The 15,341-nt window shown below is 49.4% G+C and overlaps 1 protein-coding gene across 5 annotated transcripts in view; it reads right to left on the reverse strand.

The window, feature by feature from the left end:
- Positions 1–15,341, reverse strand: part of Cfap57 (cilia and flagella associated protein 57) — a 75,544-nt gene that overhangs the window by 25,308 nt on the left and 34,895 nt on the right. For all 5 annotated transcript variants that reach the window (XM_028893188.2, XM_037202883.1, XM_037202884.1 and 2 more), the window contains exons 12-17: positions 12,485–12,646; positions 6,658–6,813; positions 5,225–5,318; positions 4,437–4,627; positions 3,564–3,737; positions 1,723–1,881 (exon numbers count right to left, since the gene is read on the reverse strand). In XM_028893188.2, the coding sequence (XP_028749021.1) occupies positions 1,723–1,881; positions 3,564–3,737; positions 4,437–4,627; positions 5,225–5,318; positions 6,658–6,813; positions 12,485–12,646 (936 nt within the window). The remainder of the gene's footprint in view (positions 1–1,722; positions 1,882–3,563; positions 3,738–4,436; positions 4,628–5,224; positions 5,319–6,657; positions 6,814–12,484; positions 12,647–15,341) is intronic.

The raw sequence follows: 15,341 nt of genomic DNA on the forward strand, positions 1-15,341 counted from the left end.
GCTGTTGGAGGCACCCCCAGTTTTCCCAGCTGAGTCTCCAGACATTGGAGTCAGAGACCAGCCATCCTGTTGAACCTTGTCCAATTCCTGCCCCTGAGAGGACAGCATCACAGCTGCTTGTTTGGATCACTGGGTTTTCAGGTTGTCACCGGAGTGCGGGTCTATCAAGCAAACCTGGACTGGATGACATTTTCCTGTTACAGCTCTGAGAATGATCCACCCCCTATCCTTAAGGCAACAAAGCAACCCCCCAAAATAATAATAATAATAATAATAATAATAATAATAATAATAATAATAATAAATAAAAAACCACTGACTGGTGGGGCAGATAAACAAACACAACCCCAAAATGCGATGTGTGGCGGAAGGGAGAGGGACATGGGCATCGTGGCGTTTGTGCTGCTGGAGGGGGAGGGGAGAAAGGCAAGGCTTTTGCCTGCCAGCTTCAAGAGTTCAGAAGTCATCTCGGAGGCTAGGAATTGCTAAGCTCAGCCTAGGAGCCAAACTTGACCGCTGCCTGGTTTTGGCCATTTCAATTGGAACATGGCCTAGTACATTGGGTCTGTTTTGTATCTGGGTGGTCTCACATGTGGTACCCAGAGCTGATTAGTTGAGACAGAGACCATACAGCCTGGAAAGCCTGAAGTATCTACCATCTAATGCTTTATAGACCTCTGCTGTGGGCCAGGGGAAGCTACTGAAGGCTTTTCAGTGGGAGAATGTCCTAACTACACTTGCACCCTGTCAGTTGGGCTGCTTCGGCCCTGGGGTGGGAACTGGGGAGGCTGCTGGACTAAGAGGGGTTATGAGTTTCTGCATTCAGAGCACTTGGTTTCTCTCTTTTAAGTTCCCCACCCCTTGAGAATCTGAAGAGGGCTCTGTCCCTTCTCCAGAGCCCACACCTTATACAAGACTTCCTGTGCAGAAACAGTATGCAGGCACTATCTCACCCAATCTTTACAAGTTCCCATGCCCCAGGAGAGAACAGGATGGCTTTAAGAAGTTGCCTCAGGCACAGTACCTTGTCAACAGAGGGGCCTGTGCCGGAACCTACTTATCTACTACTGAAACCCAAGTTGGGTCACAGGAGAATTCTGTCTGGTGAGGCAAAAGATACAGAGTGGATAGAGAGGTGTGCAGGGGATCTGGGTTTGCTCAGGAGGATAGCAAATCCTGGGTGTTGAGGTGGTGTGCCCATAGAAAATTTATGTGCCTGTTAGCTGAATATTCTGCACAAAAGGCATTTCCATCTTCCTGGGTTACCCAATAGTTATAGGACCAACCCTATGGGGGTCCCCTTCTGATCAACAATAGCAATACACTATGGGCAGTGTGGCAGGTGAATTACCCTCGGCCCATAAAGTGGGCCATCCTAGGATGCCTGGATCAGTGGAGAGCAGGGATCTGGAAACCAGGTGGCTCAGGTTCTTACCTGAGGTCTGTCCCCTACAAACTGTGAGACCTTGGGCAGTAAACTCAGCCTCTTGGCACTTGGCTTCACGAGACACAACCCTGGGTTGCTCATGCCATGAGGCTGTTGGTAGAACTGAGTGTGATGTGTTGGCACGGATTAGCTCTGTGCCAAACACACAGCGGGCACCTCACAGACCGTTCTTCCTCCACCAAATCAAGTAAATGATCTCTGAGAAGCCAGGACCCTTCCAGCCCTGTCTAGGTCTCTCTGGGCAGTGTCTGGGGAGGGCGGAGCGCAGCCCTTACCTTGTCTTGAATGGTCTCATCCCTCTCCTGGATCTCTCTCTTGAGGCCCTGGATGTCCTTCTCCAGGGACTTGATGACACCCTGCAGCTTCATCTGCTCCGCCTTCAGGATCTCGATGTCATTGGTGCGCTCTTCGATTTCCTTTTGCAGGCTGCTGAACTGAAGATGTGGACAGTAACAGTGGAGATCCTGGGGGGCTTCGAGTCGATTCCCATCCCCCACCTCAACTGTGGATGCGGCCAGCCCTCCTCCAGGGACCTAAGAACCCTCACCACTCAGCATCCATGGGCTTTGGCGAGTGGATTTTGTTACTGCGGTTATTTTACTTTTTTGGGGGGCCAGGGGAGGCAGCCTTTTTGTAAATGGAGAAATAGTTTTTGTCCATACTTGAACATTTCATCCCTGCACACAATGTACCGTGGTCATCATATTCACCCTCATCTCTTCCTCCTAACTCTGCCACACACTTTCCTTCTCACAACTTCGAATTCAACTTTTCTTTCTTTCTTTCTTTCTTTCTTTCTTTCTTTCTTTCTTTCTTTCTTTCTTTCTCTCTCTCTCTCTCTCTCTCTCTCTCTCTCTCTCTCTCTCTCTCTCTCCCTCCCTCCCTCCCTCCCTTCTTTCCTTTCATTTTTTTTTTTTTAAACTGAGACAGGTTTTCTCTGTGTAGCCTTGGCTGTCCTGGTACTCTCTTTGTAGACCAGGCTAGCCTCGAACTCAGAGGTCCACCTGAGTGGACCTCCACCTCCCTCGTGAGGCATGCACCACCACTGCCTGAGCTGTTTCCCTCTGACTTTAAAGAGACTCGCTCTTTTTGTGTAGCCAGACTGGCTGTGAACTCACAACCCTCCTGCCTTAGCACCTAAGTACTGGGACTACGGGCATGCGCTATTATGCCAGTCTTGTTTGTTTGTTTCAGAGAGGGAGTTTTGGGAGAATTTGGGACAGTTCAGTCTTTTTCCAGGTCAAATGAATGATGCGAGTATCATAAGGATGCCTAAGTCTAGTCCTTGCAGGAGAGAGCAATCCAAAATGCTTTAGAAAGAAGCTTTCTAGATGGACTCAGATTCTTCCAGACTACACTGACCTTGAGAGTTTGTCAAGGTCACAGAGATGAGCTGCTGTAGCCATGTCCAAGAAGGCAGAGCCTGATTATCCCAGGAGTCACTAATATTTCAACTTCTAATGGGAAGCTTTGATTCCCAATGGGCTCGCCCTGAACTTAGCTTCTCTGTGGCTAACCAGCTCAGAAGAAATGAAGCAATTCCACAAGGATCTGTGAATCCCATCCTCCCTCTCTGAGCCATCAGAGAACTAAGTAGCTGCCTCACCTTGCAAACAGAGCATCTTACACCCCCCACCCCCAGCCCTGCCTTACACCTCCTTATACTCCCCCTTCTAAGGAGGAGTCTGAGCAGGAGCTGCCTGAGCCAAGACGTCTCCAGGCGTCTCATCCTCGGATATTATTTCCACTTCCAGCAGATCCTACTTGTCCAGAAAGGAAAAGTCAGAGCATCCTGTGCACAGGGAGCCCGTGAAAGGAAAGGGAGGAGTCAGGTACGGTGGTACATTTCTGAAATCCTAGCACCTGGGAGGAAGAGGCAGGAGGATTGTGGGTTTGAGTACTGGGTTCCACAATGACATCTAAGCCAGTCTGGGATACACAGTAAGATCCTGTCTCCTGCCGATTGCTCCCCTAAGGAGGAGGGAAGCCAGCTGTGGTCCTTCCTGAGGGTGGAGCCCCTTTGTTCTGGAGGTGGGAGCTCTGTCTACTGGCCCCTTGCTCCCAGCCTCCTCGGTGATGCTCCCAGGCCCACCCGAGTCACGAAGGGCAGCCCCACCTTCTTCCTCATGATGCCGGTCTCTCCCTTGAGCCGAAGGTTGGATTCCTTCTCGTCCCGCAGCTTTCTCTCGTACTTGGTTTTGATGTCTTGGATCTCTCTGTCTTCATCTTCTTCAATCTGCTTCTTGGTTTCCTCAAACTCCCGAAGCTGCTGTCGGACATCTTCCTGTGCCTGGCTCAGAGGGAGGGACAGAAAGAGAGTGTGCTGGGAGAAGGGGCTGGAGGTGCTGGGCTAAGAGAGCCTGGGACGCCAAGAGCACAGGAGTCTTTCTTGTGGAAGGGAAGAGAAACCAAATTACAGAAATGAAAAAGCCACTTCCTTCCTGTCTCCCTTCTCTCCTGACCAGGTCAGGCCTCAGAGTCCACCACCTTCTCTACCTCTTACCAGTACCCCATATCCTGCGTGCCCTGTTGTACCCCTGCTTTTCACATGGCACTCAGGCTTCAGACCCCCCCCCTTTTTTTTCAAGACAGGGTTTCTCTGTGTAGCCTTGGCTATCCTGGAACTCACTCTGTAGACCAGGCTGGCCTCGAATTCACAGAGATCCGCCTGCCTCTGCCTCCTGAGTGCTGGGATTAAAGGCATGCGCACCGCCGCCGGCCCAGACATTTTTAGAGAGCTTGGACCACTGAACTGTATTTATAAATTTGGTTATGCCCCACCCCCCAGATGAGCATGCCTGGAGGGTAGAAACCTTGTCTGCTCTGCTCTGCCCACACTGGACTCCCAGGGCACAGTGCCTGTGGCACACAGTAGCTGCCAGGCAAATGGCTTAGTAAATGAGTGGTTCTAATTACCTCCCCACCCCAAGCCAATCCATGCTGCCCTTTTCCTCAGAAAGGGAGGCAGAGCTCGGCTCCCCGGGATCACCTCTTCTAGAAGGCTCGTTTTCTCCTGGAGTTTGGCCTCGTAGAACTCGGTCAGTTCCTCCAGGGCCTGGCTCTTTGTCTCATCGTTGTCTCGGAGCTGTTTTTCGTACTCCTCCTGCATCCTCTGGGACTTGAGCTGCAGCTCCTGATACTTCTCATATTCTAGGAGCAGCTTCTGGTTGTTGCAACACTCTGGAGGGAGACAGGCGGGTCTGCGTGCCGTGCGGGCAGGCTGCACCAGCCTTTGGAGCACGGATGACCCCCTGAGTGCTTTCCTGCTCCTCCCTTGCCAGCTGGAGCTCACCTCCACCAGACCCAAGGTTCAAGCCTGCCTAACTCCTGTGACTGCCCTGCTTATCTCTCACCAGGTGGCCAAGCTCCCTGCACCCAACTCTAGACAGAAAAATCATTTCTTTGAAGGTCCTGGTAGGAGGCATTTGAGGGTTCAGGGTCAGGAAAATGCCCCAGTATGCAATAGAGGTTTTATAATTCCATTTTATAGATGACCAAGCTGAGCCTTGGTAAGGCTGGGTGATACCCCAGAACATACAGCAAGCCAGTGCTGAGACTGGAACTCTGTCAGGCTCCAAACCTGAACTTGCCACTGGCACGTTCGTATTTTGAGGAATGGGCAAATTCACAGAAGGAAAAACCGTGGTGAGTTTCAATAAAGTAGTGTATTCATAGACAGAGCCGCGTTCCCTGAGCCACCTGTCTGGGGGCCATCTTTCAGATGGTGGGTCCCAAACTGCCTGTGCCTCAGCAATATGGCTCCCTCTTGTGGCTCACCTAGGTCTTGCAGCTCCCGGCTCTGTTTGTCCAGGAGCTCTTCTATGTGTTCTCGGTGATGGACGTCCTGTTTTTCTTTCTCTGTTTTTAAAACCTGAAACAAAGAGTCACCTTTTCTCATTTCTACACATTTGTCAAAGGCACCAATAGGACAAGAGCTGCTTTTACTAGTAACATCTTCATTCATAAATTTTTCGCAAGCCCTGGCTTTGCACCAGACATTGCTCTGCTGAGCCATGACCACCTGGGCATCTTTTATCCACATCCTATTTGGCTCTGAAACGGCTATGCTTTTCTCTTTATGCACACGTGGTAAAATGGATTCGTCAGCAAAGGCTTTTGGTTTGGACACGGATCAAGTAGATTTTTAAGGAGAAAAATCAGGGGTTCATTCCAATCATCTACTGCTGATAGCTGGGTATGGTGGCACACACCTTTAATCCCAGCACTTAGGCAGAAGCAAGCAGATCTCTGTGAGTTCGAAGCCAGCCTGGTCTATACAGTTCCAGCCCAGTCAGAGCTACATAGTGAGACCCTGTCTCAAAAAGCAAACCAAACCAACCAGCTAACCAACCAACCAACAAACCAACTAACCAACCAACCCACCAACCAACCAACCAACCAAACAAACAAACAGAAAGCCCCAACAACAGCCCCAGTTGTATACTGCTGGCACACTGCTGTCAGTTCAGGATGCTTATGTTCAAGCACTGACCTCAGCCAGCCAGCTCCTGGCAGGCTGAGGGTACCATCCTGGGGCCTGGCTTTGTGTTTGACTTATGAACAGCACGGAACTAACACTTGATGCCTGGCTGAATGAATTATAAATAAATAGATGAACAAATTGAACAGCCAAGGGCTTTCCAACCAAACAGACCCATGAAGATAGGTTACCAGTACAACTACTCCTTGAGCCAAAAGATGGGGAGTTGTAGATGAGGGGGCCTGGCAGACTTGGCATAGCATAAAGACAGGCTTACAAATTCTGGGGCCAAGCCTAACTACAAACTGTTAAGACAGATTTTATTTTTGACAATCTAGAAATCAACACACCTGCTAGTCCCTTCTCTCACACTCTTGTTACTTCATTTTTTTTAAAATGAGTTTTCCCTGGTCACAAAAATAACAAATTCTCACCGTAGAGAATCTGGGAATTCCAAAAGTGTATTAGAAACAAAACGTGAATTATCTAGAACATCAGCGTTGTGGGATAATCATACTGCTACCTCTTCCCCATGCACCTGTTTTACCCGGCAGTACCATTTGCTACAGAAAGCTTCATATTCTGTCTGTTGACCACGTGTCCCATACATCTCCCCCAGCAGCCGGGCGTTCCAGCTGGGCAGTATGGATGCCTTTAGACCATGCAGCTGGCCCCGCGCTCATGGGAAGTGCTTATTGCCGAGGCTGCGGGTTCCGGCTCTCCGGCACACCTGGTTCTTGGTCTTTAAGGACTCCATCTCTTGGATGAACTTGTCTGTCAGCTCCTTGATCTTCTCCGAGTAGTTCATGTCCTTCAGGCGCAGCTGATACTCATTCTCCATTTTCAATTCTTCCACACGTGTCTTCAGCTCCAACATTATCTGGGCCTTTGGGAGGAGGAAACAGAATTAAGAGTGCTCATAGTGGGGGGTGGGGTCAGAATACCTAAACCTGGGACCTTGGCTTCAAATGTAGTCAGGCCCTGTTAGAACTTGTCACCATTTATTTCCCTTACAAGATAAACAGATGACGTGAGGACACACACATGAGACTCTTCCTCTAGCTTTATAATATGTGCTCAGTGGTCCCACTGTGTGCCAATGGCTCTCATGTGTCTTTCAAATTGGCATAAATGTTACCTGTTTGGTGAGGCCAACTTGGACCATCTATTTAATCCTGCTACCCTCTGGTCCCCATTCTCAGCACAGAATTATTGACTCTCCCCTTTTATTCTTTAATTTTTTTATTAGGACATTTTTTATTCATTTTACATACCAATCACAAATCTCCATCTTCCCTTCTCCCACCCTTCCAGCCTTCCCCCCAACCCACCCCCTATTTCCTCCTACAAGAAGGTAAGGCCTCCCATGGGGTTGACTTCCCTTCTTAACCCCATCTTATGCTCTATCTTAAATTATTTCTTCAGATATCAGCACTTGGTAATTATTAAATGATTTGCTCATTATTTTCTTTATTCTGTTGTCTTTTTCTTTCATTAGAAATTTAAGCTCCCCACGGCTGATGTCTTTGTTGGTTTTGTTCTCCAATGTAGCCCAAGAACAGGGCTAAAACAGAGTCGGCAATCAAGATACTCTGTGTGTGGTACTTCAAGTCAAACCCAGGGCTTCACGCCAAGAGTTCTACATTGGGCTCCACCCCAAACCCAAAAGATACATGTTGACTGCCCCTGTGAAGCCCACAGCCTACTGAGGCAGCCAACTAAACACGCGATTACAAGCTGTGACTGAGTGGCCAATGACGTGAACACCGCCCCTCTCAGGTCTTTCACGCCTCTGCTGGTGTTACCACCGTTACTTTAGCACAAGTCCCCGTTCTCCTGGGCTCCAAAGTCTAGTCGCTAGTGTTTGTTCTTTCCATTACAATGGAAGTTTCCTGAAAGTCCTGAAATATGCAAACCCCTCATTTCCTGAAGAGCCAAATGCTGATGACCGGGAGAGGACACAGATGATTTCTTCTTGCTCACCTTGATTACATCCCCCACACCCCCACCTTGTCTTTGCTGCTCCGTTTCCCTCATTTCCACGACAGCAAGGAACACGTGACATTTGTTTCTGTACTCCTAACTGGCACCTGGTATGGACTTGGCATGTGGGAGGCACGGAGAGGAGGGATGCCCACTCTGACGGAGAGGAGGGATGTCCACTCCGACGGGGAGGAGGGATGTCCACTCCGACGGGGAGGAGGGATGCCCACTCCGACGGGGAGGAGGGATGCCCACTCCGACGGGGAGGAGGAGGGATGTCCACTCCGACGGAGAGGAGGGATGTCCACTCCGACGGGGAGGAGGGATGTCCACTCCGACGGGGAGGAGGAGGGATGTCCACTCCGACGGGGAGGAGGGATGCCCACTCCGACGGGGAGGAGGGATGCCCACTCCGACGGGGAGGAGGGATGTCCACTCCGACGGGGAGGAGGGATGCCCACTCCGACGGGGAGGAGGGATGCCCACTCCGACGGGGAGGAGGGATGCCCACTCCGACGGAGAGGAGGGATGCCCACTCCGACGGAGAGGAGGGATGCCCACTCCGACGGAGAGGAGGGATGCCCACTCCGACGGAGAGGAGGGATGCCCACTCCGACGGGGAGGAGGGATGTCCACTCCGACGGGGAGGAGGGATGTCCACTCCGACGGGGAGGAGGAGGGATGTCCACTCTGATGGAGAGGAGGGATGTCCACTCTGATGGAGAGGAGGGATGCCCACTCCGGGTCCTCATGTGGTTTGGTACCAATGGGAGGGAGAGGGAGAAGAGTCCGAGCTTAGAGAGCACTGGAGTGTTATAGGTCAAGTACAATGAACGGATGTGGCACTAGAGGGCCCCCGGAAGCGCGTCATCTAGCCTCCTTAAAGCTGGCTTTGGGGTTATGAGGACTTTTTGATTTCGGTGCGCAGCGCAGAATGCATTAGAGGTGAGGTGACCAGCTGGAATGTGACCGCAGAGTTCCGGTGAGAGGTGGTAGGGCCTTGAGCTGAGGTGGGCGAGGGAAGCATGGAGGAATGGAAAGACTATAGAAAGAGATTCTAGAAAATGTGGTGCCTGACTGGCTCTGTGGTGGCGAGAGAGGGTCATGTTGGAAGACTCCCCAGGTGACCGGATGTACCAAAGCGTTGGGTTTGGCTTGTCTGGCTTCACAATCCTCTCTCCCGAACCTAGCAACAATACTGTCAACACTGGTAAATGTTCAGCAGGCGGCTCAGTGGCCCCAAGGTCGGTGATGAACTGGTGAGACATTGTTGCAAATGGTCCAGTTTTTGATGCGGGATGTCCGAGGTGCTTGTTCACTGGCCTTCCATATTCTGTTCCTACCATGCGGCAGAGTGTCTTTCCAGGGTGGGAATCTTGTCATGACACTTCCTGACGTACGGTCTACCTGTGGTCCTTCCCAGCAGTTTCCAGTCTAAGACGTGCCAAAGGCCTCTGTGGTCTCTCTGATTCTCTCCAGCTTTCTCAGCAACACACATTCATGCTACTCACAGCTGCTAGGCACATCTCCCCAGAGGGCTACCTCTTTACCCCTCCACACACACTGCTTGCTCCATAGGGAAGGCCTTTTCTTCTGGAAGGTGCTGTACAGGGCTTGCTTCCTCTGACACAACCTGGGCTGGGCTGGGGTCCTTCCCCTGCGTTCCCACGACAGCATTCTTTCCCTGTTTCCTGTTCCCCGGCTTCCCTCCCAGGCTGCAGGCCGAGGGACCCCTCTGTGTCTTTTATCTCCATCGTTTCAGCGACGGGGGAGGGGGGGCGGGGGGGGGGGCCCGGGGGCGTTTCAGGCACACAGCAGTTGCTTCTGTTTCCAGCACATGGATATCCATGTGCATCTAAATGACCGAGTGACTGAGGAAATCCCTGGCTGAGAGACAGTTACTTGGAATGTCGCCGAACAGAACGACAGGGAGCTGGAACCGGGGAGAATGTGGAATGTTACTTTAGGGACATAGAGAGACAGGTAGGAGAGGGTGGGGAAGAGGTTTGCAGAGGTTCATCCTGATGGACGTGAGGGAGGAGGGAGGCTCAGGAAGTGGGACACACACACACACACACACACACACACACACACACACACACTGTGGTCAGGGGTCAGGGTCAGAGTCAGCCCAGACACGGTCAGACTTGGAGATCATCCCTGCACCTCCTGTCTGCCTTCTCTGCCCTCTGGGAAGAATGAGAAGAAAAGAAGACGGAGCAGATTATGTTTGTCTGCCACAGGGAGGCGAGGCTCTCCCTCCCTCCTTCCTTCTCCTTTGCTTTTCATAGAGAAGGTTCCAGGGTGTTCTGGAAGGGCTGTCCAAGAAACAGCAGGGCCCTCCATCCTGCTGGGCCTCTGCCGCATTGTTCTGGCAGCCTGTTGTCTCTCCTCCCCTGACTGTGAGTCCCCAGATCACAGCATCCCTGTCTGACTTTTCCAAACACTCATGCTGGGCTGGAGAGATGGCTCAGCCATTAAAGGCTAGGCTCACAACCAAACACTCACGCCCAGAGCCTAGCCAACCACAGGGAGCGCACTCAGCTACTCAGATTTTTTTTTTTTTTTTTTTTGAGTGGTAATGACTGTGTAGCTCTGGGATTCTCTGAGAGCCAGACATTCAGCTTCATTCATGAGCTCTGCCCAGGGCTATGCACTCAGATTTCAGCACAATATTTACTGGGTTGAACTTACCATACCAACAGGAGGGAGGTTCCCTTGGTGTAGTGACTGAGAGCCATCTTCAGATTCAATCTGGAATCAAATTCTGGTCCTACTATTTACCAGTACAGTGAGTTGGGATCCAACACTAAACCTCTTTGAATGAGGTTGATCCATAACCCCTGAGTCATGGGGGAGAACATGAGGTATTTTGTTTTCTTTTTCACAGAGGCATTTGGAGGTTTCTTTTTTTTTCCTTTTTCTTTTTTCTTTTTTTTGGGGGGGGGGGTTTCGAGACAGGGTTTCTCTGTGTAGTTTTGTTGCCTGTCCTGGATCTTGCTCTGTAGATCAGGCTGGCCTCAAACTCACAGAGATCCGCCTGCCTCTGCCTCCCGAGTGCTGGGATTAAAGGCGTGTGCCACCACTGCCCGGCTCTTTTTTTTTTTTTTTTTAAAGATTTATTTATTTATTATGTATACAGCATGTATGACTGCAGGCCAAAAGAGGGCGCCAGATCTCATTACAGATGGTTGTGAGCCACCGTAGGGTTGCTGGGAATTGAACTCAGGACCTCTGGAAGAACAGTTAGTGCTCTTAACCTCTGAGTCATCTCTCCAGCCCTCGGAGGTTTCTATGAGAGATATGCCACCAGTATGGTACCTGCTCCATGGCAAATGCTCCTTCCTTCCTTCCTTCCTTCCTTCCTTCCTTCCTTCCCTCCCTCCCTCCCTCCCTCCCTCCCTTCCTTCCTTCCTATGTAGCCCAGGCTGTCCTCAAGCTCATAATCCTCCTGTCTTAGCTTCCTTTGTGATTGGATTACAGATGTGAGCTACTGTGCCTATTTGTGTGCATACACTTATGAATGTGTGTGTTCATGCATGCTCATGGTGTGTGTGTGTGTGTGTGTGTGTGTGTGTGTGTGTAGTCCAGAGGCTGACACTGGGTGTCTTCATCAGTTGCTCTTGAGTTTGTGTTCTGAGACAAAGTCTCTCGTTGGACCTGGGGCTCATCAATTCAGTCAGGTTGTCTTGCCAATGAGCTTTGGGTCCTCTGGTCTCTTCCACCCCTAGCTCTGGGGTTATATACTTGGGCCTGCCTCTGCCCAGCTCTGTGCTGGGGATCTAACCTCAGGTCTTTAGCTTGCCTGACTGAGCCATCTTCTCCCAGGTCACATGTTTTAAAATGAAGGTTCAATGCACTGGAAATCATTACAGTTCACAGCTTCTGTAGCATGAATCCTAATTGGTCTTAATAATAAAAAAACCCAGAGTCAGATATCAGGGTAAAAGCTGAAAGATAAGAGCAGAGTAGCCAGCCACTAGAAAGACTTCTTGCCTCTAGGAATCCTCAGGCTGAAAAGGCCGAGCTCCTGTCTCTACCCCACCTTATCACTTCCTCTTTCTGTCCAGCCCTATCACTTCCTCCTCCCAAGTGCTGGGATTAAAGGTGTGTGCCACCACTGTCTGTCTGGTCTCTAGGGGCTGGCTCCGCACTCTGATCTTCCAGGCAAGCTTTATTTGTTTGAGCACAAACACGACGATATCACCACAAGCTCCAACGTGGGCATGTGGTAGTTTAATCTTATGAATGTGTACTGGTTATCTTTAATAACCGTCCCTCGCCACGGTTCCCATTCTTACACCGCACACAGCTGGAAGAAAGCAGGGTCACGGGCCTTGAACACAGTATAAGTCAGGGTGATCACGGGGTAGAAGGACAGGAAGTGTGAGGGGCGTTGCAAACAGGTTGGCTTGCCAGCATGGATGGAGCTGTGAAGGGAGCTGTGACTGTCTGCACCAGACATGGGTGGAGCCAGTCCTGCAGAGGACATCAGATGCTGGCCTGAGCCCTCTGGATGTAGTCTGCTAAGGAATTCTTTGTCCTCCCCACCCCCGATGAGACCTGGTTCTTACCTTCTCCTCCATGTCTGTCTTAGTCACGAGCACCTCTTCAGCAAAGCCCACCTCCCTCTCTCTCTTGATTCCCCGGCCTTCCTTATCAAAGACCCTCCAGGTGAACAGGCAGCCATCCTCAGCAACAGTCAACAGGAACTGGTCATCAAAGGTGAGCAGCATCTGTGGAGGAAAAGAGCATGGAGAAGTTTTCTGGGGTTGTGGAGGCCCCGGAGGGAGCTGGCCACTGCACAGGCTTTGGTCCACACAGCCCTGCACACTTCCCTGGGCATGCGTGCTCTTTACCAGGAGAATTAGACAGAAGCACCTTGGTGCATGAACAGATTTCTTCGTTGATGAGGGAATATGAAGGAGTCAGTGTCTGGGGAGAGAAAATCCCCAGCTCACTCAAAGGCAAAGACTCAAAATGTGAAGCTCTTATGGCATCTATCATATGTAGTCAGGGATGGTTTCTTGGGGCCACTGCGTGTAGAGGGGGGGGATTTAGTTGAGCCTGTGCTCTTCTTCATCGTGCCTCTGGATGTCACACATGTCTCATTATCATTTTCAGTCTCTGCTTCAGTATGGTTCTCACTCTGCTAACGGAGCAGAGGTAACCATGGGCAACCATGGATCTGTCATTGTGACTAGAGGTCACTTTTGTCTGTCCCACCTGTAATTTGTCCCTTATCTGAGGTAGTCCCTGATTGAATTTGGGGACAGAGCAATCGTTCTCCTACCTCCGTGAATTTGATTTTAATGATCTTATTTTCCTGGGCTGTGGGTTTCTGGTATTGTGGCTGCCTACAAGAGTCTTTGAAAGCTGAGCTGGCTTCTTGACTCCCCTGGAGAAGACTGATTTCCTTTTTTTAACTCCCGATTTTCTGCTGTGTTTGTTTACTCCTTAAGACTGAGGGCTAGCCTCTTTCAGGCACAGCCATAAAGTAAGGAAGGCCAAAGGTCTACAAGAGGGGAGCAATGTCAATGTTCACCTGGACTCTATAAGAGCACCACATGCTCTTTACCACTGAGCCATCTCTCCAGCCTCGAAAAAGCATTGCTTTTGAGGAACATTCAATCATATAGAAAAATTCTTACAATAATGTTGAAGTTTTAAGAGGCAGGTTGTGAAAGAGTGACCGTATAGTATGATCTTTATTCCAGACACATGTATAATATACATGAGGGGAGATGATGTCAGAATATGAACGATGATGCTACTATAAAGGCCCGACTTCTAACATAAACATATATTGCTTCTACAATAAAAATGATTTTACCACAAAATTCAGTAGATCTGAAGGGAAGATGGACTACATCATCACACTTCACTTTGGACACAATGCCCAGGCTCAGTACAGACATGTGTCATTTTATAATGAAAAATCCTTCTCTCATGTGTACAGTATCTACAGGTAAGTGTGCCAGATTGAATGAGAATGGTCTCAGTTGGTGGACCTATTTGGGAAGGATGAGGAGGTGTGATTTTCGTGGAGGAGGTGTGTTACTGGGAGCAGGTTTTGAGGTTTCAAAAGGCTCATGCATTTCCCATCACTATTCTCTGCCTTGCGGTTTTGGATCACGGCGTGAGTCTTGGTTGCTCCTTCACGCTGCCATCACCGACTCCAACCCTTTAAAACCGTAAGTCACATTAAATACTTTTGTTTAGAAGTTGCCTTGGTCATGGGATTTTATCACAGCAACAGAAAAGTAAGACACTGAATCAATATCAAATTCAGGACATAATTAAAAATCTTTCATGTCATCCAATTTCAGATAAAGGAAGCATACATTTTCTCAGGACCTGGTTTTCAGGGGCCTGTGTAATCACACACACTCCCTCCGCTGTGAGTGACTTTTACTTTTCTATTAGCTCTGATTTATTGGCATCCATTTTTTCATGCCAGAGAACTCTTTTTCATTCACTTTTTGTTATGGCAAAATGTATACACTATAAAATTTAGCACCCTGACCATTTTTTGGTGTATAGTTTATAATGACACATTTGTGAAGCTGTGGAGTTATCACCTCCATCTAACCATAATTTTTTGTTCTTTAAAACTAAAACTATGGTCTGCAACTGGGTGTTGATGGCTCACACCTTTACTCCCAGCACTTGGGAGGCAGAGGCAGGTGGATCTCTGTGAGTCTGAGGTCAGCCTGGTCAACAGAATGACTTCCAGGACAGCCAGGGCCACACAGAGAAACCCTGTCTTGAAAACAAAATAAAATAAACAAACAAAGACCCAAACAAACCTAAGACCGCACAAATTAACCAGTAATTCCCCTTTTTGGTCCCACCCCCGAGGGGTATAGAATGACAGCCACCATTCTACTTTCTATCACTTTTGATATTTTCTTTTTAAAAGTATGAATCAAGGATTTATTGGTCAGTTTGGGTGAGTCACAGATGGACATAACCCCAATTCACCATTCCACACTCTCAAACCCCTTGTCAGTGAGCAATAGTGCACTGTGGAAAGAACCCAAAGGACTCAGAACTGACAAAAGCTATGGCCAGCAGAACCAATGACCTAGGACTAAATCCAAAATGGAAAAGTCTTCACGCAGCAGTGAACATCCTGCAGATGCCGGATCACTGTCTTCTCTAGCTCTAGGTTGGGGTCCAACAACCATGTGTCATAAAGACCATAGTCCAGAAAAACTGAAAACACCCTGAATGGGCCAAAGAGTCCTGTTCCCACAGTGGGTGGAGTGATGCTGTATTTGCCTATTTGGAATTAGCATGTTTTATGTAGTTCAGTTTTCTTAAAACTCATGCATGTTGTAGCATAGTGCCGAGTTCCCTTCCCTTTCAAGACTATTACTCCATTGTATGTGTGGAACACATTTGCTTAGCCACTCATCTGCCACTGGA

The sequence above is a fragment of the Peromyscus leucopus genome, chromosome 2 (assembly GCF_004664715.2).
Source record: "Peromyscus leucopus breed LL Stock chromosome 2, UCI_PerLeu_2.1, whole genome shotgun sequence".
NCBI lineage: Eukaryota > Metazoa > Chordata > Mammalia > Rodentia > Cricetidae > Peromyscus > Peromyscus leucopus.